Source organism: Pinus tabuliformis, chromosome 4_2 (assembly GCF_031772625.1).
Source record: "Pinus tabuliformis cultivar Carrire ecotype Pingquan chromosome 4_2, CPIR1, whole genome shotgun sequence".
In the NCBI taxonomy this organism is placed as follows: domain Eukaryota; kingdom Viridiplantae; phylum Streptophyta; class Pinopsida; order Pinales; family Pinaceae; genus Pinus; species Pinus tabuliformis.
In genome coordinates this window covers 1,107,929,144-1,107,953,991 of record NC_142304.1, presented here as the reverse complement: position 1 = coordinate 1,107,953,991, position 24,848 = coordinate 1,107,929,144, and the positions used below count along the sequence as shown (strand labels likewise).

Here is a 24,848-nt window from a genome sequence, read left to right as displayed (position 1 = left end):
AGGTCTTTGTATGCTTAATTTTCTCTCTTAACCCTTGTTCTCTATGTGTTGTTGTTAGCACGGGGTCAGTTCTTCGTAGGTGGGATATCTTGCTAGGTGGGTGAAAGAAACGAGAATACAGAAGGTTGTCATTTTATTTGCAGAGGGTGTTTCTGTTAGTGGGTCAGCTTGGCATGTGACCATCGTTTCTATGTTCAGGGTTTCTTCATCTTGTGGGTCTAGTGCTTTGAAGCAAGGCACAACCCCTTGTGCCTCAGGTTAGCGTTCTTGCTTATGTTTAGATAGGCTGCTTGGGGTTCCCTCCCAGTTCAAGCTCGTAAACCATTCCAATCTGGTGGTAATGTCGCGCCAACGAGGGAGACCACATCGTGGGGGTGGCCATCATATCTTAGTAGGTCATCCGACCAACAGTCATAGTTCATCTTCAAGTAATTCAGCAGGTGAGGAATGTGAAGGAAAGGTGGCTCATGCTCTGAATCGTTCCCCAAGACGAGTGGACACTCCAACTTCCTTGGAATCCATTGCAGAGCATCTTAGAGGAATTCAGGCAAACATGAACATTCTCAGAGAGCAGGGGTATGAGGATTGTAATAAACTAGTAGCTTACATGAATGATATTCAGTTCAACCAAAACGAGATGTTTGAATAGTTGGACAATCTTCGCCTGAGCCAACGTCGAACCAATGAACGTCTTCGCGATCTAGAAGTGTTGAAATATGGCAACAAGAATATTCCAATTTAATTTTTCCTTGAATTAAATAGTGAATTAAAATCGTATTTAGTCTTAACAGCTACTTGGAAAAGATTAATTAATTTATTTTAAATTAATTAGTTGGAGAAATTCAAGTTAGAAGTCTTTCTGAAGCCATGCAAGAGTTATCTCTTAAATTAAGGAGATAAGATTGAGTTATATTTGAGTTGTAATTAGTTAACTCAGTTTACTGAGTTAAGTCCAGTTAAATTAATTCCAAACTGTTTGAGGAACTAATAGAGAGTTAACAATCATTTGATGCATGCATGCACTCAACTAGTGCTACTCCACTTAACTGAAGATTCCCTCATCAAAAACTCATGCATGTCTATTCTGAGAAAGACCCAGTTGAGATTAAAGACAAGGACAGTGTACTATCAGTTGCATGTGTTTTCTTATAAAGAAAACTCATGCATGCAGTCAAGGCATCATTCCTTGAGGATTGCACAGTTCTAACAGTGTGTGAGAGAGTGTTCCACTTGGTAACAAGAGAATCATCCACAAGGAATAGCGCAAGGAAATAGAAGCTTGGAGGGCAGAGAGGAAGGCTTGAGAGAAGCCAAGATTTCCTGTGAGCATCTGTGAGGATTGTACTGAGAACTGGCTAGCTGTGAGAGCTAAGGCTTTGTATAATTCCTATGTATTTCCACCTTATATGATAATATAATAGCGTGGGGTTTTTAGTTGAGGCTTTCCCCAATGTATTTTCATGTGTATTGTGTGATTAATTCTTCTTCTTTTGGTTATATTTTTTAGCTCAATCTTTAAGCTTCTGCAAATTGACAGTAGAAGTAGATTATAGTTTTCTGCTTTGATTTATATTGCATTATCGGGTTAACCTACCATCAGATTTTCTACATGGTATCAGAGCTGGATTTGTAGAAATTTTCTATATGGTATCAGAGTTGTGAACAGTATACTGAGAAGATAATTCGAAGTTTGAAGTTCAGGGTTGCAGGTGCAAATCCAATTCATATCATACTTCAAGGTTGGTCAATGGCGTTCTATGGCTTGAGACTCGAGTATGCCTTGGAAGGTAGCTCGAATTACATAGCATGGAAAGATAGAATGGAGGTTGTATTAGAAGACAATGGCTTGAAGGAATTCATTGATCAAGAAATCCCAAAGCCAGCTTCAACTAATGCACAAGAGTTGGCTGAGTGGAAGAAGTGTGTGGCGAAGGCGAGACAGATCATCCTTGAGGGAGTTCGAGACCATATTGTCTCGAGTCTCCATGGGAAGGATACTCCATTTTCAATGTGGAAGACATTGAAGGACCTCTACCAGAACAGTAGCAACCAGAGGAAATTGGCACTCAAGGATAAGCTTTGAAGAATTAGGATGGAGAAGGGCGATACCATTTCCACATATCTGAACAAGCTCACCACCTACAGAGATGAGATTGGCAGTGTGGGAATAACTGTTGCTGATGATGATATGGTGAGCCTCACTCTCCTTGTCCTTCCAAAGAGTTGGAATAGCTACCAGGACTCTGTGTATGGGAGGAAGAAACTGTCAGATTGGGAATGACTGTGGTCGGATCTTATGCAGGGGGAGATTAGGAGGAGCAAACGAGATGTTTCTTCATCCAAGAATGATGATGAAGAAAATCTGGCCTTAGCAAGTAAGGCAAGGAAAGGGAAGGGGAAGGCTTCTCATGTCAAATCGAATTCTTCTCATCGAGGTAAGAAGGGTGACATGTCTAAAGTAATATGCTTTAATTGTCACAATATGGGACATTATGCAACTAATTTCCCATCGAAGAAGTCCAAGAAGGGATCCTCGGAAGGATCGGAAGGGGAGGCATTAGCCTCTTAGTTCGAAATGGACTTTACCCTCATCGCATGCATGGTGTCATCGACGATGGGTTGTGTCTAGTATCTTGGCAGTGGAGCCTCATTCCACATGACCGGTGATAAAAATTTATTTAGTGCCTTGGAGGAGAAAGACCTCAAGATGCACATAGAGATGGGTGACGACGGAAGGTATAGTGTTTTAGGAGTGGGCACAATTGTTTTTCAAAGGGAGCATGGAGCTCCTCTCACCTTGATAGATGTGATGTATGTGCCTGGACTGAAGAAGAACTTGGTATCGGTCGTGATGTTGGAGAACAAAGGCTACGATGTTGTCTTCAGTAAAAGAAAGACGTTCCTAAGACACATAGCCATAGGTCAGACCAAGAGGATAGGGATTCAGGTGAAGAATCTCTATAAAATAGAAGTAGATGATTGTGTAGCATTGAGCACGAAAGTAGAATTGGTGTAAAGCCAAGACATTGGCGAGTTGTGGCACAGGCGGTTGGGCCATTTGCATCATGGGACTTTGAAGATAATGCAGCAGATATCTACAGGACTTCCCAAAGGTAAACTTGAGCAAGTTGACACATGCAAAGGTTGTACCTTGGGAAAGTACACCAAGTATTCCTTTCATGATCAAGATAGTCAAACAGAGGCTATCTTAGAGTGAGTTCATACTAATGTGTGTGGACCATTCTCGACGGCATCCACAATGAAGTAAAGGTAGTATGTGATTTTCATTGATGACTATTCTCGTAAATGCTGGATTTATTTCATGCAGAAGAAGGACCAAACTTTCACAAAGTTTTGTGAGTTCAAAGCTTTGGTCGAGAAAGAGTCAAGGAAGAAGATCAAGGCCTTGAGAAGCGACAATGGTGGAGAATATGTCTCTCAAGATTTTAAGGACTTCTGTGCAGCGAAAGGAATTAAACGAAAGTTGACGGCACCTCATAACCCACAACAGAATGGAGCGGCCGAAAGGAAGAACAGAACTATTGTAGTGGCAGCACGGGCAATGTTGCATGACCAAGGCCTACCACTTCACTTGTAGGCTGAGGCATGCAACACAACGGTCTATTTGCAGAATAGAAGCCCGCATCGCATACTTGGGATGAAGACACCAGAGGAAGCTTTCTCCGATAAGAGACCAGATGTGGGTCACTTCAAGATCTTTGGCTCATCGGTATATTGCCATGTGACAAAGGATGCACGGAAGAAGCTTGACTCGACAGCAGAGTTGGGGATACTTTTGGGGTACACTGATACACCTCACAACTATCAGGTGTACTTGCCTACTAGTTGGAGGATAGTGGTTCGCAGAGATCTCAAGTTTGATGAGCAGAAGGCCATGTGAGTTTCCCTTGAGAGGGAGCTCCAACTACAGGTTGTGGAGGAACTGTTGGTTCCTAAGGAGGAGAAGCCTCAGACTGATGCGGAGCAGCCGCATGTAGAGGTTCCAGGAGTGGAGACATCCACTCAAGCAGAGTCTTCCAGAGATGGATGGAAGCGCACAAGAGAAGTTGACAGATTGTTGGAGGATGCGAGAGAGAATGTGGGAGCACCATCTTCTCAGCGTAGACAGAGGAGGTCACCTGAGAGGTACACTGGATACATGGCCCTTGCTGGGGAATGTGTTGAGACCAAGCCATCTTCTTTTGAGGAAGTAGAGCAGCAGTTGATTTGGGTTGATGCTATGGTGGAGGAGTATGACTCCATAGTTCATAACAGTTTTTGGGACGTGGTTCCGAGACCGGAGAACAAGTCAGTTGTGAGTTCTCGTTGGCTTTACAAGGTAAGGCAAGTTGTTGATGGTAGTGTGGAGAAGCATAAGGCAAGATTTGTTGCCCATGGCTTTTCACAGGTTGAGAGGATCATGATGCTGCAGTTTATTTCGACAAAGGAGAAAGATGCTAACATTTTGAGAAAAGCATTTTCAAAGTGTAAATTCGAGTTCCATAGAGACAGGATCGGGGTGGCAGATAATCCCTTTCTTGTTGAGAGGGAGTGTTGAAATATAGCAACAAGAATATTCCAATTTAATTTGTCCTTGAATTAAATTGTGAATTAAAATTGTATTTAGTCTTAACAGCTACTTGGAAAAGATTAATTAATTTATTTTAAATTAATTAGTTGGAGAAATTCAAGTTAGAAGTCTTTCTAAAGTCATGCAAGAGTTATCCCTTAAATTAAGGAGATAAGATTGAGTTATATTTGAGTTGTAATTAGTTAACTCAGTTTACTGAGTTAAGTCCAGTTAAATTAGTTCCAAACTGTTTGAGGAACTAATAGAGAGTTAATAGTCAGTTGATGCATGCATGCACTCAACTAGTGCTACTCCAGTTAACTGAAGATTCCCTCATCAGAAACTCATGCATGTCTATTATGAGAAAGACCCAGTTGAGATTAAATACAAGGACAATGTGCTATCAGTTGCATGTGTTTTCTTATAAAGAAAACTCATGCATGCAGTCAAGGCATCATTCCTTGAGGATTGCGCAGTTCTGACAATGTGTGAGAGAGTGTTCCACTTAGTAACAGGAGAATCATCCACAAGGAACAGTGCAAGGAAACAAGAGCTTGGAGGGCAGAGAGGAAGGCTTGAGAGAAGCCAAGATTGCCTGTGAGCATCTGTGAGGATTGTACTGAGAGCTGGCTAGCTGTGAAAGAGAAAGTTTTGTATAATTCCTATGTATTTCCACCTTATATGATAATACAATAGTGTGGGGTTTCTAGCTGAGGCTTTCCCCAATGTATTTTCATGTGTATTGTGTGATTAATTCTTCTTCTTTTAGTTATATTGTTTAGCTCGATCTTTAAGCTTCCATAAATTGATAGTAGAAGTATATTATAGTATTCTGCTTTGATTTATATTGCATTATCGGGTTAACCTACCATCAGATTTTCTACATGGTATTAGAGTTGGATTTGTAGAAATTTTCTACATGGTATCGGAGTTGTGAACAATATACTGAGAAGAGAATTCGAAGTTTGAAGTTTAGGGTTGCAAGTGCAAATCCAATTCATATCATACTTCAAGGTTGGCCAATGGCGATCTATGGCTTGAGACTCAAGTATGCCTTAGAAGGTAGCTCGAATTACATAGCATGGAAAGACAGAATGGAGGTTGTATTAGAAGACAATGGCTTGAAGGAATTCGTTGATCAAGAAATCCCAAAGCCAGCTTCAACTAATGCACAAGAGTTGGTTGAGTGGAAGAAGTGTGTGGCGAAGGCGAGACGGATCATCCTTGAAGGAGTTCGAGACCATATTGTCTTGAGTCTCCATGGGAAGGATACTCCATTTTCAATGTGTAAGACATTAAAGGACCTCTACCGGAATAGTAGCGACCAGAGGAAATTGGCGCTCAAGGATAAGCTTCGAAGAATCAAGATGGAGAAGGGCGATAATATTTCCACATAGCTGAACAAGCTCACCACCTACAAAGATGAGCTTAGCAATGTGGGAATAACTACTGCCGATGATGATATGGTGAGCCTCACTCTCCTTGGCCTTCCAAAGAGTTGGAATAGCTACCAGGACTCTATGAATGGAAGGGAGAAACTGCCAAATTGGGAATGACTGTGGTTGGATCTTATGCAGGAGGAGATCAGGAGGAGCACACAAGATGGTTCTTCATCCAAGAATGATGATGAAGAAAATCTGGCCTTAGCAAGTAAGGCAAGGAAAGGGAAGGGGAAGGCTTCCCATTTCAAATCGAATTCTTCTCATGGAGGGAATAAGGGTGACATGTCTAAAGTAAGATGCTTTAATTGTCACAAGATGGGACATTATGCGACTAATTGCCCATCGAAGAAGTCCAAGAAGGGATCCTCGGAAGGATCGGAAGGTAAGGCATTAGCCTCTCAATTCGAAATGGACTTTACCCTCATCGCATGCATGGTGTCATCAATGATGGGTTGTGTCTGGTATCTTGACAGTGGAGCCTCATTCCACATGACCAGTGATAAAAATTATTCAGTGCCTTGGAGGAGAAAGACCTCAAGATGCACATAAAGATGGGTGATGACGAAAGGTATAGTGTTTCAAGAGTGGGCACGATTGCTTTTCAGAGGTAGCATGGAGCTCCTCTCAACTTGACAGATGTGATGTATGTGCCTGGACTGAAGAAGAACTTGGTATCGGTCGCGATGTTGGAGGAAAAAGGCTACGATGTTGTCTTCAGTAAAGGAAAGGCGTTCCTAAGACACATAGCCACGAGTCAGACCAAGAGGATAGGGATTCGGGTGAAGAATCTCTATAAACTAGAGGTAGATGATTGTGCAGCATTGAGAATGAAAGTAGAATTGGTGCAAAACCAAAACATTGGTGAGTTGTGGCACAGGCAGTTGGGTCATTTGCATCATGGGGCTTTGAAGATAATGCAGCAGATATCTACAGGACTTCCCAAAGGTAAACTTGAGCAAGTTGACACATGCAAAGGTTGTACCTTGGGAAAGTACACCAAAGTTTTCCTTTCATGATCGAGATAGTCGAACAGAGGCTATCTTAGAGCGAGTTCATACTGATGTGTGTGGACCATTCTTGACAGCATCCACAGCGAAGCAAAGGTATTATGTGATTTTCATTGATGACTATTCTCGTAAATGTTGGATTTATTTCATGCAGAAGAAGGACCAAACTTTCACAAAGTTTTGTGAGTTCAAAGCTTTGGTCGAGAAAGAGTTAGGGAAGAAGATCAAGGCCTTGAGAAGCGACAACAGTGGAGAATATGTCTCTTAAGAGTTTAAGGATTTCTGTGCAGCGGAAGGAATTAAACGAGAGTTGACAACACCTCATAATCCACAACAGAATGGGGTGGCCGAAAGGAAGAACATAACTATTGTAGGGCTAGCACGGGCAATGCTGCATGACCAAGACCTACAACTTCACTTGTGGGTTGAGACATGCAACACGACGGTCTATTTGTAGAATAGAAGCCTACATCGCATACTTGGGATGAAGACACCAGAGGAAGCTTTCTCCGGTAAGAGACCATATGTGGGTCACTTCAGGATCTTTGGCTCATCGGTATATTTCCATGTGACAAAGGATGCACGGAAGAAGCTTGACCCAACAACAGATTTAGGGATACTTGTGGGGTACACTGATACACCTCACAACTATCGGGTGTACTTGCCTACCAGTCGGAGGACAGTGGTTCGCAAAGATCTCAAGTTTGATGAGCAAAAGGCCATGTGAGTTTCCCTTGAGAGGGAGCTCCAACTACAGGCTATGGAGGAACTCTTGGTTCCTAAGGAGGAGGAGCCTCATACTAATGTAGAGTAGCTGCATGTAGAGGTTCCAAGAGTGGAGACATCCACTCAAGCAGAGTCTTTGAGAGATGGACAGAAGCGCACAAGAGAAGCTGACAGATTGTTGGAGGATGAGAAAGAGAATGTGAGAGCACCATCTTCTCAGCACAGATAGAGGAGGTCTCCTAAGAGGTACACTGGATATATGGCCCTTGTTGGGGAATGTGTTGAGACCAAGCCATCTTCCTTTGAGGAAGCAATGCAACAGCTGATTTGGATTGATGCTATGGTGGAGGAGTATGACTCCATAGTTCGTAACAGTGTTTGGGACGTGGTTCCGAGACCAGAGAACAAGTCAGTTGTGAGTTCTCGTTGGCTTTACAAGGTAAAACAAGCTGTTGATGGTAGTGTGGAGAAGCATAAGGCAAGATTTGTTGCCCGTGGCTTTTCACAGGTCGAGAGGATCATGTTGTTGCAATATATTTCGACAGAGGAGCAAGATGATGAGATTTTGACAAAGACATTGTCAAAGTGTAAATTCGAGTTCCATAGAGACAGGATCGGGGTGGCAGATAATCCCTTTCTTGTTGAGAGGGAGTGTTGAAATATGGCAACAAGAATATTCCAATTTAATTTGTCCTTGAATTAAATTGTGAATTAAAATCGTATTTAGTCTTAACAACTACTTGGAAAAGATTAATTAATTTATTTTAAATTAATTAGTTGGAGAAATTCAAGTTAGAAGTCTTTCTGAAGTCAAGCAAGAGTTATCCCTTAAATTAAGGAGATAAGATTGAGTTATATTTGAGTTGTAATTAGTTAACTTGGTTTACTGAGTTAAGTCTAGTTAAATTAGTTCCAAACTTCTTGAGGAACTAATAGAGAGTTAACAGTTAGTTAATGCATACATGCACTCAACTAGTGCTACTCTAGTTAACTAAAGATTTCCTCATCAGAAACTCATGTATGTCTATTCTGAGAAAGACCCAGTTGAGATTAAAGACAAGGATAGTGTACTATCAGTTGCATGTGTTTTCTCATAAAGAAAACTCATGCATGCAGTCAAGGCATCATTCCTTGAGGATTGTGCAGTTCTAACAGTGTGTGAGAGAGTGTTCCACTTGGTAACAAGAGAATCATCCACAAGGAACAACGCAAGGAAACAAGAGCTTGGAAAGCAAATAGGAAGGCTTGAGAGAAGCCAAGATTGCCTGTGAGCATCTGTGAGGATTGTACTAAGAGCTGGCTAGCTATGAGAGCTAAGGCTTTGTATAATTCCTATGTATTTCCACCTTGTATGATAATACAATAGTGTGGGGTTTTTACTTGAGGCTTTCCCCAAAGTATTTTCATGTGTATTGTGCGATTGATTCTTCTTCTTTTGGTTATATTGTTCAGCTCAATTTTTAAGCTTTTGCAAATTGATAGTGAAGTAGGTTATAGTATTCTTCTTTGATTTATATTGCATTATCGAGTTAACCTACCATTAGATTTTCTACAAGAAGCCTAAGTTGAACACATCAATTTCCACATGCATGAACGTGCTAGATTCTTTTTGCACCTCCCGTAGTTCCTCCCCAACCTCCTCGATATGTTTTTGTTAGTATGTTTGATCCTTTTGTCTCCTTTTTGTGTTGTGAGGCTCTTCAGCATGGTAGAATTAATGATTGTATGGGTCTATCTTTGGCCAAATTTGGCTCCCCTTGCCAACAAGCCTGGTCGGAATGAGGCTTGGGTGGTTGTAGAGATACATTTTGTATTATTTGTTTTCATGAGAATATAATAGAAGTTTGACTAACAAAAAAAAAACATCCAGGCATCAATAGAACTTCTGTTGGGAAAACAAGGGAAGCATAATTATCTATGTTATTGATACTTTTTTCGTGTGTTATTGGGAAAAAAAATAAGTGAGTCTCCTTTGGTTGTTGGTAGTTCGTGATAGTTTGTACAATATCAAACCAATCAATCTAAGTGGTTAGATGAGGTTGGGAGCAATGGAACCTATGAGAGTGAGTACATTGCACGAACTCTTGGCTTCGTTTAAGAGCTCCATAACTAGAGGTTCTACATAATTGTGGCTAGAGTGGGTAGAGTTCTTATACAGTGTCAAACTCTTAAAGGTGTTGTTAGTGGTAGAGATCTATCCACTAGTTAGTTAGACTATGGTACTATGGATGTAGTTGTGTTTTTTGACTTGTGTCTCTATGTTGGGTGTGGGTATATGTTTTTTCTAGTTGGGTCTTCTTTAGTTGAGTGTACTTTAATTTTTCTTCATTAAGTTGAGGCCTTGCCTGGGGGACATCACCAACGTATTTGGTTTTATGTTAGTTGGGAAAAAAGGGAACCTTCGATGTGTTTTTCCCAATGGTTTCATGCTTGGAAGTTAAAGCTTGGTTTTAATCGAATGTTTCTTTTCATTCAATAATTGAAAAAATTAATTAAAATTAACTATTATGGTATTTGTTTTCTACTACTGAATAGTTGTTACATAATGTTATCATGTTATTGTTATGAAACTGAATAACAAAAAATGGATATTAAATGTTATGTACATCATTTTTCCTAGATTGTTTGAATTGCATATTCCCTAGTAACAACTCACCTAGCTTACCTATGTTAAGTTGGATTGTTACAATTTTATTTTGATTAATCATTAAATAATGGTAATGTCTAATCATTTTTATCAATAATTGTTAGCAAAATGACTTCAAACATTATTGTAATATATTAAGGAAAATTTTCTAAAATATACTCTTTTTAAAAATATAATATGAAAAACATTCCACGCTAACCCAAATAATATGCACCTTAATTAGTGATTTATAATTAATTTTATTTAATTTAAAGGTAAAAAGTAAGAAGCATAAGGTGATAGAGATTTGAAAATATGAGAAAAAGGGTAAATAAGGAAAGTCAAAATCTAATAATATGGCAAGTTCAAACATAATAAGGATTTCGAATGGGTAAAGATAACAAAAGTGAAGATATATAAACATTTTAATATAAAAAGCAGTTGTAATTATTTTTGAAGGATTAATATTGTAAATAAGGTTTTTAATTATAAGTATGAGAGTAACAAAAGCAAACATAAACTTCGATAAACTAAAAGAAATATTAACTTCCTAATAAGTTCAAAACTAATATTTATAATAAATCAACTTACTTTAAAACAATGTTAAAGTTTCACATAATCTCCAGTAGTAAGGGACATTGCATACCAACAAACACTATTATAAGTAATTGCAAGTAAAAATAACAACATTAAAAAGTATCACAATTTCAAGAATGAAGTTGTAATACTAAAACCATAATTACACTAAGCACATTGAATAACAAATAAAGCACATCCATGACTTGGTACTTCTACAGATATTTTATCTCTTATTATTCCAAGTCCTTGACCACTCCAAACATCATAATATGCACATCTTTTTGTAGATAAGGAAGGAGGATTCATGTCTTCATTCTCAGCCTTGACATTAATTGTACTAAGCACCTTGATCATGTCCTTCACTGCTACAGAGATTCTTGATGTCACAAGGCTTAAGTTGAAGAAAGAAATATAGGTTTGACCTAAATATGCAACATTCCAAATGAAAAGAAGAAAATATCAATGATGGTATCATCAAAAGTTGATAATAAAAGTAGAAGTTCTAATATATATTTCTTGCTAAATAAGAAAATGAGAATACTTAATTCTCATATAACTAGTGCAATATATTCATGAAAATGATAACTTATTGAGTAATCATTACTAATTATAAAATGATTTACTAGTAGAGGGAGAGGACTGAAAAGATAGTCTAATAAATTCTAAAAATGGAAGGAATATAAACAACAAGAATATCAAAATAAGATATTAAGTTGGTGTATTTAGTGATTCAATGAAGGCATTCTAAAAGTCCTATAAAGATGGAAGGAATATAAACAACAAGAATATCAAAATAAGATATTAAGTTGGTGTATTTAGTGATTCAATGAAGGCATTCTAAAAGTCCTATAAAAATGGAAGGAATATAAACAACAAGAATATTAAAACAAGATATTAAGTTGGTGTATCTAGCGATTCAATGAAGACATTATAAAAGTCCTATAGATATTATATTTTCATTATTTGCTAGATTAAGTAAAAAAAAATAAGATTAATTTTACTAAATTTATTCGTACAATAATATAAGTAATTTAAATAAAATCTTGCATCAACAAACCTTTCTTAGAGCCATTTGCTATCCAAGCTCGAGCATCATTTCCTTCAAGTACTTGTACCTATATGATCAAATGATTTAGATTAGTGTTTCTTTAAGAAAAAACATCAAATATTTATTAAGATCTATACATTAGGAGATAATATTATTTACACTCCAAATTGAAACAACCTTCAATTCAAGTCACACTTCACAAAGACCACTATCTCCATGGAAGGGGGGGACATCAACTATAAATACAATATGAAACGCACCTCCATGTTTTTGGTACTATATGCATTGATATCTAGTACGGTAGGGTTTGTAATAATTTCCATTGTTTTAATGTCAATGTTTCTCAAATCACCTCCAAACATAAGTGGAGATTTTGCCATAGCCCATAATGCCATCTGTTATAGTAATGACAAAATATTAAACTTTGAACCTCACGAGTGTATATGTGAACTATTATGTTCCTCAACATCATCAATAAGATGTGAAACAAACCTGAGCCTTTTGTTCATTGAAAGTCAGCTTACTAGTTCGATATGGACCTTCATTTGCACCTAAAAACAAGAAGAATATTTTAGTCATATCAAACTTTTTATACTTCATATATATCTACAAAGAAATATCTATTTAACTTTTAGAACTAATCTACACCTCAACTTTAATTGAACTAATAATAGGGATAGTAAATTCTAAATTCAATATTCATTTTATCCAACCAAAAAAAACCATTAAAAAATATTACTAAAAAATTACAACACTTAACTTTCATATATATATATATATATATGGATAAACTTTATAATTCTTAAAATGTTATGTATCAGCATTTAACCATATTTTTGTAAACAATTATATTTACAAGGATCATAGATCTCTGTGTGAGATTTTTGTTAATTTAAAAATTTTACAAAAAGATTTTCAAAAAGAATTATAAAGACTATTTATTCTTTTTACATGTATAATAAGAGTTACAATTACTCTCAAATTTTCCATGATGAAAAATAGTGCATATGACATTTAAATGTAAAGCATATTTACCTACAGATGACAAACGTCCAAATGGAAGCATGTCTAAATCTGGCCATGACTTCCCTAATAAGCCTGGAGCTCCTATTAAACCACGCTTTGCAAATTTCCTACATATATTTAGCAAAATGAAAAAGGGTTAAACAAGCATATATCATAATACAAAAATAATGTATCATCAACATAAAATGAGATTATCAAACCAAAATGTTCAATAATTATATCACCTTGACACATTAAAGTGTGATTGTACATCCATCCATGTATCCCAATCATCACCGGTCACTCGATACATGTTGACTAATGCACTTACTTCCTTAGCCATGTTCACTGTGACATGCGTCCCCGGTGAAATAGAGTACAATATTGGGCGCTCAATGTCTTTTAAGATCTGAAAAACAAAAATTATGATACTTTCAAATTGATTTCTCTTTGAAATACTTTATTGATAACCAATGCAATAAGGACTATAAGTCACTAAGTATTAATGTGAAATGAAATATCAACATAAGGATATGTAATTGTAATAATAGCTTATAATATAAGACATATATAAACCACAACATAAAATACAAAATATACATTTTAAATTAATATTTTCTCAATAATTTTGATGATATCTTAAGATTTTTCAAAAATAAACTTGCCATAAAATATATATAAGGATGAATAAAGTAGAATAATTAATAAATGTAAATTTGTCCATTAAATAGAGCTTGAGTCCGCTAGAAGAAATATTATTATTCTTTCCCAAATTTAATTCCTACATATGACATGTTGAACTCATAATTACATGTACTTATAGTAATAATTTGTACTACCTAATATATAAAAACAAAAATTTTTAAAAAATTCATACAAAATAACACTAAAAAAACAAAAAAAAAACCTACCTTAACTTTTTAGACAATTAAATGTGTTTAAAAAACCTTATATTTTTCAAGATTATTTTCATTATGAAATAAAATTACAAAAATATTATTTTTATAATTCTTTAAATAATTTTTTCAAACATATCACTTTTATTATATATAATATTACACTCTTTAACTAGATAAAAATATTTAGAAAATATTCTATTTTTAAATATAACTTTTATTTTCAACAGAACTATAATAGAAAAATGTTCGCGATAGATTTATATAGAGGTACCTGAGAGACCGTTGCTATCTCATTTATGTTTAAATCATCCCCAAATACGCAATCATGCTTCACTGCACCCATGTGAAAACAAGCATGCAATTATAGAATGTTAGTACCGAAATGATTATAAACAGAAGAATGAAAGGACAATAATATAAGAACATGGATAGGACATTCACCATATTCATGTTGTCAAAGGTTATATCGAATGATAAATATCAATGATGTTTTTGGGTTGTTTTATATATATAATGGCGATTTTTATTTTAGAACCTATAGTATTTTAAATACGGTCTGATATGGCTATTCGATATCCCGATATAACACATCACCATGTTACTACTATTGAAAAAAACGGAGATCAATATGTTCTGGGTATCGAGTGGCCATGTCAAGCCGCATTTAAAATGTTATAGGGTCTGAAATAAGAATCGCTTATATATAACAGTAACAAAACGATAATAAATATATAGTGAGTTAATAGATATTAAATGAGATTGCTAAATAACTAATTTGCTAAAATCTAACTATGGATATATATAGCCTAACGCCCATGGACAAATTACTTATTTTCCACCCGGAAAAAACTTAGTCCTATTAGTAAATATTGTTAGATGTTGATTTCAAAATATAAAGTGCACTGATCAGTGGTACTGCAAAGTGCAATGATTGTTAGAAGATTGATTTGAAAATATCTCTTGTTACGAAGGATTTTTAAGGAGATGTACGAAGTTTTGACTTTTTGACAAGGAAATATTCGCTATTAGTATCAATATAACTAGTATTACTCAGTGCACATGCCCTTTTTAATGTCTCTAGTACTGTGATTTAAGTTGCATGGTACACTTTGATTAAAAGAAAATAAGTGAGCATAAGAAACACTCCAGCAAAAACCAGAGATAGAAAACCTCACCAAAATCAACACCCCATTCAGCATATTGTTGATACAGTGACTTCAGGAATGCCTGACTAGCTCCTAATCTGGTGTCGACACTCATAAAACCTCTAGACATCCATTTACAAGCCTCGTTTTTCAGACCTATATCTCTAGCTCGCCAAATCCTACCATTCTCTTGGTATGGGAGGCCCTGCAAAAAGAGTTACAGTAAGTTAGGCCATGAGCATAATATGCAACTCTGGTATAAATACAAAATATTTTTACATTCACTCAACTAAATTAGTCTAAATTAATCTAAATGACAAATTGCTAGCTAATCATGTAACTTACATTTGATCCCATGATTGGAGTATTGGCACTGAATGCTTGGGTGCTAATACCACGCATTACATGAATACCAAACTGGAGACCCATTTTGTGAACAATTTCTGCAACACTCTTGAAACCCTGGCCTCCCTTGGAAGATGGCCATCTCTTAGGGTCTGGAATGGGTCTTCCCCATTCATCTATTACATCAAATCCCAAAGAATCTGTATATGCTCCTGGCTCCAATTTTCTGTACCATAAATAATCAACAACAACATACTGGGACATCCCTACAGTCAGTGAGTGCATCTCTCATGCAAGTTATTACTAAGCTATTTATGCAATGACATTTTTGGATTTCCTTTCACACACATGCATTTGCTGATATATGTGCATGCCAGAGTCTGTATCTAGAGCCACACAAATGCATTCATACAGATACGAAAGAAGCATGTATATATGTATTTGTTTCAATTATAAACCTATATAACCATACATATGCACATATATGGACAGAGTGAAATTGATTACAGAAAGAGTGAAAAATGTCTGAGGCTGCCTATTCCTTGAGCTTAATCAATACAGAGTCCAGACTAGAGCATGCCTCCAGAAACTGAACTTAGATGGATGGGATAACAAGCCACAATCTACCACTCTAACTAAAAACTATTAACAACAAATATAAAATTTATAACTAAAAGTGCATAAATGTATAAGAGGGTACTCTTATAGGTTACCTTGTATCCGTGTTGTAGAAGTTTATGGGAAACAACCCTTGCATTGTCTAGAAATTGCTCTTCAGTGATGGTCCATGAGAATGAATCATAAGAATTCCATCCTCTGGGTGGAATGCTTGCATGGACAGCTTGTTCTGCACCCTGCCCTTGTCTGGGTAACAAAGACAACTCAGGTGTAATTAATGTTCATATAAGACCATTCTGTTCCCTATTGCTTGTTTTGTGCAAGTAGATGTTCGTTTTGTGCAAGTAGATGCTCTTTGTAATCAATGAAATCTAGGTGATTTATTTCAGAGCAACTATTTGTTTTGTGCAAGTAGTTATTCTTTCTAATCAATGAATCTTATTTGACAGCGAGTATCCATTGTAATTTTAACACTGTATTCTTGGAAGAACAGCCTGAAAATATATATGCAGAATTTATATATATATAGATACAAGGTTTAGTGGTTGAAAGTGGGTGTCCTGGGATAATAACTTAGCTTCAAACCTTCGAGGGCAGAACTCTAATCACGAAAGAGATGGGTTCTCCCTCATTACACAAGCAGAACTCTAATGATGAGAAAGATGAGTTTTCAATCCTTACACAAGCAAAAACAGCAAAGACAGATCTACAAGCGGGACAGGACTAATAGATTGGAACCCAATACTTACACAAGAAAAAACAACGGAGACAGTACCATAAGCAGGAGTAATGATCTGTTTTTCCATGAATGTCCAGTCATTGCTACAAAACACCTATTGAAATCCTGAAACTCGAAAACAGCCTTCAAACACACCGGCATTGAGCTCCCAGAGGCCTGCAAGACACCCAGTAGAGGGTTAGAAAGATATACCTTTAATATCTGGTTGGGCAGATGAGAATAAGCTCACAGTTCTTGATCAGTACAAAATGATCCGAAAACAGTAAAATACAGATATATTCACCAGATTTGATCCAAAAAGCCAACAAAATGTACTGAGCGCAAAAGTTTTGGGGAAATGAGAGGACACCCAAGTGTTCAATGTGGTCATTAAGGCATAATACTTCAATGGTGGAACCAAAGATTACCAATAAACAGAGGAAAACAGGAATAGCAAGTTTGTCTCTCTCTATAGTATTTGTTTATCAGATTGTTACAATGTAGAAAGGTCAGAGTCAAATCTAGGAGGATGAGGACTAAGAACCACTGATTCTAATGGCGAGCAGCCTAGTTTAGGCTGCTCCACTGGGACCACATAAATGTCTAATTGAGCCTAATGGATAGAATGCCTCTCTGGGTTTCTGATTCTACAATCTATCAATCTATAATAATGCCAAATGCTGCATTTGAAAACAACTTTAAATCACAGAATTGAAATGCAAAGGCATTATTTTACTGTTATCCCTACTTTGGCTAGAATGTCCTCTCTTGATCTCTGATTCTTCAATCCATAAAAGCACGAAGGATAATGAACACCCACGAGCTCATATCTGTCCATTTATACTGTAAAATTGTACAACTATTAAGATGGTAGAGGATTATTAGTTAAATAATGACATATCTAGTAATTAATTCTATATTTTCGTTTATGTAAATTGTCAGAGGCGGACAGGCACCTGAAAAAGCTTACAGCTATCTGTGTAGCCTATTGAAAACGGCGTTGTCTAATCATTAGAAAGAAAAAAAATTAGGGTAGTTTAAAAATGAAGTAAATTGGTGTAGAAAATAGTAGATTTTTTAGGTAATTTTTTTGGAAAGGTCAGATATAACTTCAACATTTTGGATGTTTTTGGGGTTTTTGATGGTGCTGAATCTTTTTCTACCATAAAAATAAGAGTCAAGCACTCTTACCATTAGATTTTTTAGGAAAAGAAATAGTCGGATTCAGGTTTCAGTCAACTTACTCCTGTACACAATTTCGAATTTTTTAGAGTGTTTGCAGTTAAATTTTGTTGACTCAAATTTTCAATTTTGTTGTTTAAACAGTGTTTTTGACTACATATATGAATTCAGCACACTGAAAAATCTTTACCACACAACTCAAACTTGTGATTTCAAATCACTGCCTAATTCTAGGCAATTTTGGCAGGAAAAAAGTTCCCACAACCCTCCAAAAAGTTTAACAGAGAAAGTAGGGTTAGATGGAACTAACCAGTGTATAAATTATTTTTTTTCCAATTAATTCTTACAGTGTTTTTGGAACTATTCTATATCATAAAGTTTTTGGTTGGAATCTAATAAATGATTTTTTATTAAATTAAGTTATTTTGTTAATTTAAATCTATTCTTAAATGCTAGCATGGAATTAGTATTTTGAAAAATCTGGAGATATTTGAATTGTGCCGAGTTTATAAATAAGTTTGTGATTCCAATAATCTCCTATCAAATTTTAAACAAATTTAACCAAAAAAAACCTTCCAAAATCTATAACATTTAAAACTATATTTTTTTATTTTAAATATTATAACATTTAAAACTATATTTTATTATTTTAAATATGTTTATCATTTATATTTTTTAATTTTAAATATGTTTATCATTTATATTTTTTTATTTTAAATATTTTAATGATAAACAAGTAAATTTTAAAAAATAAATTGAATTTCACTGACATTTTAAAAGTGAGATAGATTTAAATTTTGACTCTCCCTTCAGTCTCACCGCCATACTTTTCAAAATAATAGAAATAACTAAATTTAATTTTAATTAATATTTAGAAAAGCAAATTGAGAAAAGATTGTTTATTAGTTCTATTCCCATTTTCTTTAAAGTCGTTTAGAGTGAAAATTTAACCCATATGAAACATTATTAGAATAAGATTATTATTACTATGAAATTTCAACGAACATAAAATTTAATTTATTACAATAGTATCGAGCTTAACATGTGGAGTACGGTGATTTTCTCTTCCATTGAATAAAGTCGTACATATTTCAAAAAAAATGTTCCCTCGTATTATTATTATATTATTATTTTTAAAATATAACATTATAATAATAATAAAATAATATAAATAGGACAGACACGTTGGTCAGAGTAAAAGCCATTATGAAAGGGTTAGTAACTTTTTCAACCCATTACCTCTGGTTGGGTTAGTAACTTTTTCGACCCATTACTCCTGGTTAGTGGGTTGGCGGTCCATTGCTTTTTTAGTGTGCCTTTTCCTTCATTAGCAAGGGTTAATTTCTAAAATGTAATTAAAAAAATATTTTTGAGAGTTGAAATAGGAGTTGTTTTTAGCAGAGATAACAATAAATCTAAAGAGGTAGAAGGGGACGGGGAGAGCGCGCGGCGACCTAGGGTTTTCTTTGGCTCTGGCTGCTGCCTGAGCCTGCGGCGGCAGGACCTTCCGCGGGTGGGGGATCTGGTCGCCCTCCAGGCTTCCATCACCTGACCTTCGTTGGAGCTTGCAGCAGCGGGTGGTTTCGGCGGTTCCGGGGGTTTAGTGGCCTGCTACCTGCGGTGTTCTCTACGGTGTTTCCGGTTTTGAGCTGAGCGGCGGCGGCTTCTGATTCTTAGAGCTTCTCTGCGCATCAACAGCCCTTTGACTTGGCGGTACCTGCGGGGGGTTTTGGCCTCTGATCTATTGTGCTGCGGTGCTGTGTGGGGTCTTGGGTTTCGGGCCTGACTCCTTCATGGGGGCGAGGTGGCTGCCCTAGCCGCCTCTGCCCCCGAATCGACCCGCCTCTGCATATTGGGACCTGTTCGGGCTCCATTGCTGTTGCTGGGTTCATTTTTTGGGTCCTCTGCTAGCCTTCCATTGCAGCTTTGGAGAGTGTCGAGGGATCTGCAACGATTCGTGCCGCTCTTCTATGGCTGTCTATGATTGGTTTCCTTTCTGGCTTCACTGGATAGATGTGTGGATTTCTGCGGGTTATTGGTGGAGAGTTGAGGGGATGGGGGTATGGCTCCATTTCGTGCCTCTTCCCTCTGGTTGCATCATTTCTGCACATCCCACTGGAGCTATCGTTTATTTACTGTTTGTATTAGCTTGTTAGGGTAGGAGTTTACTCCTGTTGGGGTTTACATACCCGGTTTCTGAGCTTATGTTTTTATTTACTGTTTTTATTAGCTATTTTGGGTAGGCGTATACTCCTGTTGGGGATACATACCCTGTTTCTGGATGCCCCCTGTGGGCTTTACTCACCTTGTTTCTGGAGGCCCTGTCTGAGGGCTGTATCTGCATACTTCCCAGAAGTATTGGTTATTGTAAGTGGTATTTACCACACTACTGCATATGCTTTGGCATCTACAACATGTAATCTCTATTATCTTCTTTTTAATAGAAATTACGAACTCTATTTTCCCCGGAAAAAAAAGGAGTTGTTTTTAGCATGAATTTTTGGAAGTTTTTTGGGTTGGTTTTTTGGTTAAATTTTTCTAAAATCTGGCAGCAATTTATTGAAATCACAAGCTTGATGGGTAATCCCTTCACAATCAAAGCTTCGTAGCGGTTTTTGAGGGTGCTAAATCAAATATGCAGTTAAAAAACCAGTTTAAATAATACAAAACAAGATTTCACCTCAAATTTTTCCACAGTATTCCGGCACCAAAAAGCCCAAAAAATCGCACTAAAGACAACTTAGTTTAAATGTCCTTTTGGAAAAAGTGAGTTGTTAAATGTTAGGTTCACCACTATTAGTAGGTGATATTCTTGTTTTAACATCAAGTTTGTGGTTACCCAAATCTAAGTAGGTAAATTGAAAGTAAAATAATAGCATTCCCTAAATTTTTGTTGCTAAGGTCATTAATGATATTATTTACATGTAGTCATTTTGTGTGTATTTCATTGTATTATGGATATGCTAATAAATCATGTAAAATAATATGTTATTGGAGTAGCATATTAGCTTGAGGGGCTAATAAAAGTTTTTGTTTTATAGTTGGTAATGGGTATTTTTGTATTTTAGTCTAAACGGTATTGGTAAGTTATTTTTGGTTGTGATAATAGGTTGTAAGTTTGAATGAGTATGATTTAGGTAGTTTTGTATAATGGTAAGGTATGTCTAAGTGTTCGAGAATTTGGTAAAAAAAATTGCCCAAGTATAACATAAAGATGAGAAATGTCAAATTTGGTTTCTTATAGAAGTCGCATGATGTCTTAACAATGGATGCAAATTTCCTTTGTTTATTGGTGTGTCGAGTAGTGGCACATAGGCTTGCTTGGGTTTGTGGATGTAACACCTTAGTTCATAGGCAAAAGTGCTTAGTTCTATTGCGCACACATCATAAGTTGAATAGATGTTTGCTTGGCATGACATGAAGCACAAGGAATGGTAAGGAGTGCCTTGGACATTGTTCATGTGAGATAGTCAATTGTCGAATCCGTGAAAATTTGAGACATCTGGGGAAATAATGCATGATCTAATTTTCACGTGGAACTAACGAACTAAGTGTTTTAAGACACGGTAGACATAGTGGAGTGCATTACACATTTGGGTCCATTTACGCATAGGGCATGTTGAAAGGCATTTTAGAAGAAGGAAAATGCAAGGCACCTCTCATTTATATAAAGAGGGTGCAAGTATGTGCAAATGATTTCACTCATTCAACGATGGAGATCAAGAAGTGACTAATAAGAGTGAGCAATGAGTTTGTGAAGTGTTAAGTCTGGGTTTTGGCACAATGAACAACATGGTTGTCAATTGAGTCTTATGCAACATGCACATCAAACTTAGACAGCTTGGAAAGTGTTCAAGACATGGTAGAAATAGATTGATATTGTTGTATGTGAGAAAAGGGAGTTACAGAAAGAAAATCCATGGATGCTTTAGGGGGTATATTCTACAAGTGTCGTGACAATAAATAGTTATGCCTTGGAACATTTGTATATTTGTCAAAGAGTCATACCATATCTAGACTCCTAATGTTACAATCTCATAACATTCTTCATATTAATAAGTTAAGGCATCCACCTTGGGTGCCAAGCATACTTTTGTGTGGTGGTCTCTTTACTTGTTGAATGTTATTATTCCTTATGTTATACTGGTTGACTAAGCATTGACGAAGAATCGGACTAAGTGTTAAAGTATGGCTATGATGCTTTAAATCCATGGTTGGACATATGCCTAATGTCAGATAACTTGGTGGTGTTGAAATTACTTGTGAGTCTAACAAGTTGTAGCTAAAAGGTCTAGTTATAGACAAGACCTAAAGTGAAGAGGTGTAGTTTGGTTGTAGAAAGTGTAGGTTGGTCAAGCCCATCTTATGGTTGAGGCAAGGTAGTGCCACATAACCCAACGTGCCTAAAGTGGAAAATTTTGGGTAGGATTTGCAAGTTCGTAATGATGTAACTATTGAATCGAATGGTGTAACCACAAAATTATATAGCTACATATATAGTCAATTGCATAATTAAATGGAGTTAATGAGGATATCATTTTTTATGTATTTGAGTCAATGAAAAGTTTACTATTGGCAATTTCACATCTAACTAAAATCTATGTCCATTTCATGACTGTTTCTTATTGTTCATAGTTAACATATTAACCAAAACAACTTCACATAAATGTTGCTCATCTTATTTATATTATTAATATGTTTTAACAGATAAATCTAGTATGATATTATTGAAAAAATATTTAAGAATAAGTATAGTTAGTAACATTAAATATCAATAACCTCAATGGGGGTGAGCGAACCAAGAAGTACGAGGGTGGCAGTGGATGCCAGCCACCCATATGGACTCGATGGCATTTTAACAAGCCAGTGTCATGGTACCTGCCTTTCATGCATAAGTGTGTGAAGGCATATGTATGAAGTGTGAAAGCATCAATCTATTTAATGGTGGCATTAGTTTTGATGGAAATCTTAGTGTCTTGTTGACGCTACAATTAACACCCTCCAAAAATTTTACCACACTTGAATTTTGGAGCCTACTGAGGATCTCACAATTTGTTTCTCTGTGGTTACCGCATGGTCGATTGATGTTTTGTAAAGTTTTCAAGTCTTATTTTCAAAGTTTTAACTGCCAAGTCACTTGCTCACACATGCCCAGTTTGTAATGAATAAACACACTTCCTTTACGCAAGCTCGAACAAGCATAGAACTATCCATCAAGATGGCACGGATGCATTGTTCAACTCATGTTGACAGTCAATGCGCACTTTCATTGACAATCTCCCTCACTTTGATTGCAATTGTACTTTTAGTTTAGTTGAGTTTTCCCAGGTGTTGCTTTTGTGCACCTTTGCCTTCACAATCATCACTTTCATGTTTACAAATGTCGCTTTTACTTGCTTCCACTTTAGTAAGTGTCTTTTTCATGTTATCTTCATTTTGGCATGTGTCGCTTTTAAGGTTGTTTGCATTTTGCAAGTGTCCTCTTCATGTTTTCCTCCTTCTCAATGCATTGGCACTTCCTAGGATAAGTGACCTAGCCTTTTATTGCTTCCCCCAGTGAAGACTATATTCCAAATGAACAAGTATCCATTATTGGAGAGAATTGTGCCCTCCCAATCCGAAGTGCACTTCAGAACAATGAAGCGCACTTCAGAACAATGAAGCGCACTTCAGAACAATGAAGTGAACTTCAGAACAACAAGGACCTTCTCCCCCTTTAAAAGCACACTTCGAAACAACAAAGTGCACTTCGGAACAATGAAGCACACTTCAGAACAACAAGGCACACCTCGGAACAACAAGGACCTTCTCTCCCTTCAAAAGCACACTTCGGAATAATGAAGCACAATTCGAAACAACAAAGTGCACTTCAGAAAAGCAAGGATCATTTGTCTCTTAAAAAGTGCATGGCACAGTCACGAAGCATGAAGCCTTCATCCTTCCCTTAGGGAGCATGGCGTAGTCACGAAGCATGAAGCCTTCATCCTTCCCTTAGGGAGCATGGCGCAGTCACGAAACATGAAGCCTTCATCCTTCCATCTTGTGCACTCCTTCGACTCAAAAAATTACGCCCTCCTTGAGTGCACAAGTGCACCTTGAACCAACAAGTGATTTGCCCTTCATGCTTCGACTGTGTGCCCTGCACTCTCTTAGTTCCTCTTGAGCACACAAGTGCACTCGGAAGGCTCAAAGCCTGATCCCTTGTTGCTTTGGTGTGCGCCCTTACGCCCTCCTTAGTCCCTTTGAGCACACCCCAAACCCACAATTCGTGCTTCGAACTTGCAACCTACGCCCTTAAGCTCTCTCTCTCTCTCTCTCTCTCTCTCTCTCTCTCTCTCTCTTTCTCTCTCTCTCTCTCTCTCTCTCTCTCTCTCTCTTGCTTGAGCACACAAGCGCACCTTGAAGCCTCAAGCTTGCACAAAAAAAAAAAAAGAAGACATTGAATGATGGATCAAAGAATTCCAAAGTTCATCCAAGACCCTTTGGAGGGTGAAGATAATAAACAAAGTGGATCTTTCATGAAAATGAAGAATAGATCAAATCTACCATCAAGAATGCAAGATGAAGAAGCATGGAAGACAACTTGGCATTGCCACCTCCTCATGAAGTCCATGTCATCATTGTCAAGTTGTAACTTGTACAAGTGTCAACATAATGGTAAATGTGTGTCCATGTGTCATGCCACATCATGTGGAATGTAATTATGTATTTTCAAGGAAAAGGGAAAAATGTAATGTGTGGAAGTCTAAGAGTTTCATGTGGAATATGATGAGTCACATAGTCATATATGGAAAAAAGAGTCATATATATGACCAAAAGTCATTATAGAAGTCCATAAGTAATTAAGGAGTTCAAGAGTTCTTTAGAAATCCAAAGGACACACTAGAAGTCTAAGAGTCATGGGAGTAATTCAAAAGTCAAGAGGAGATGAAAGGTCA

At 36.7% G+C, this 24,848-nt stretch overlaps 1 protein-coding gene across 2 annotated transcripts; it reads right to left on the bottom strand.

Annotated features, from left to right (window-relative positions):
• Positions 1-10,999: 10,999 nt before the first annotated feature.
• On the bottom strand, positions 11,000-17,581 carry LOC149173546 (alpha-galactosidase-like). 2 transcript variants are annotated; one of them, XM_089427952.1, is made up of 12 exons: positions 17,477-17,581; positions 16,760-16,905; positions 16,106-16,256; positions 15,393-15,647; positions 15,078-15,252; positions 14,174-14,235; positions 13,249-13,412; positions 13,034-13,131; positions 12,491-12,549; positions 12,259-12,393; positions 12,008-12,065; positions 11,000-11,372 (listed from the first exon to the last, which is right to left on the bottom strand). In XM_089427952.1, exons 1-12 carry the CDS (start codon positions 17,564-17,566, stop codon positions 11,116-11,118), a joined length of 1,650 nt encoding a protein of 549 aa, XP_089284078.1. In that variant the 5' UTR covers positions 17,567-17,581; the 3' UTR covers positions 11,000-11,115. The 2 variants fall into 2 exon arrangements, with proteins under 2 accessions (XP_089284078.1, XP_089284079.1); XM_089427953.1 differs by lacking the exon at positions 17,477-17,581 and adding an exon at positions 17,033-17,466.
• Between the last annotated feature and the right edge of the window lie 7,267 nt (positions 17,582-24,848).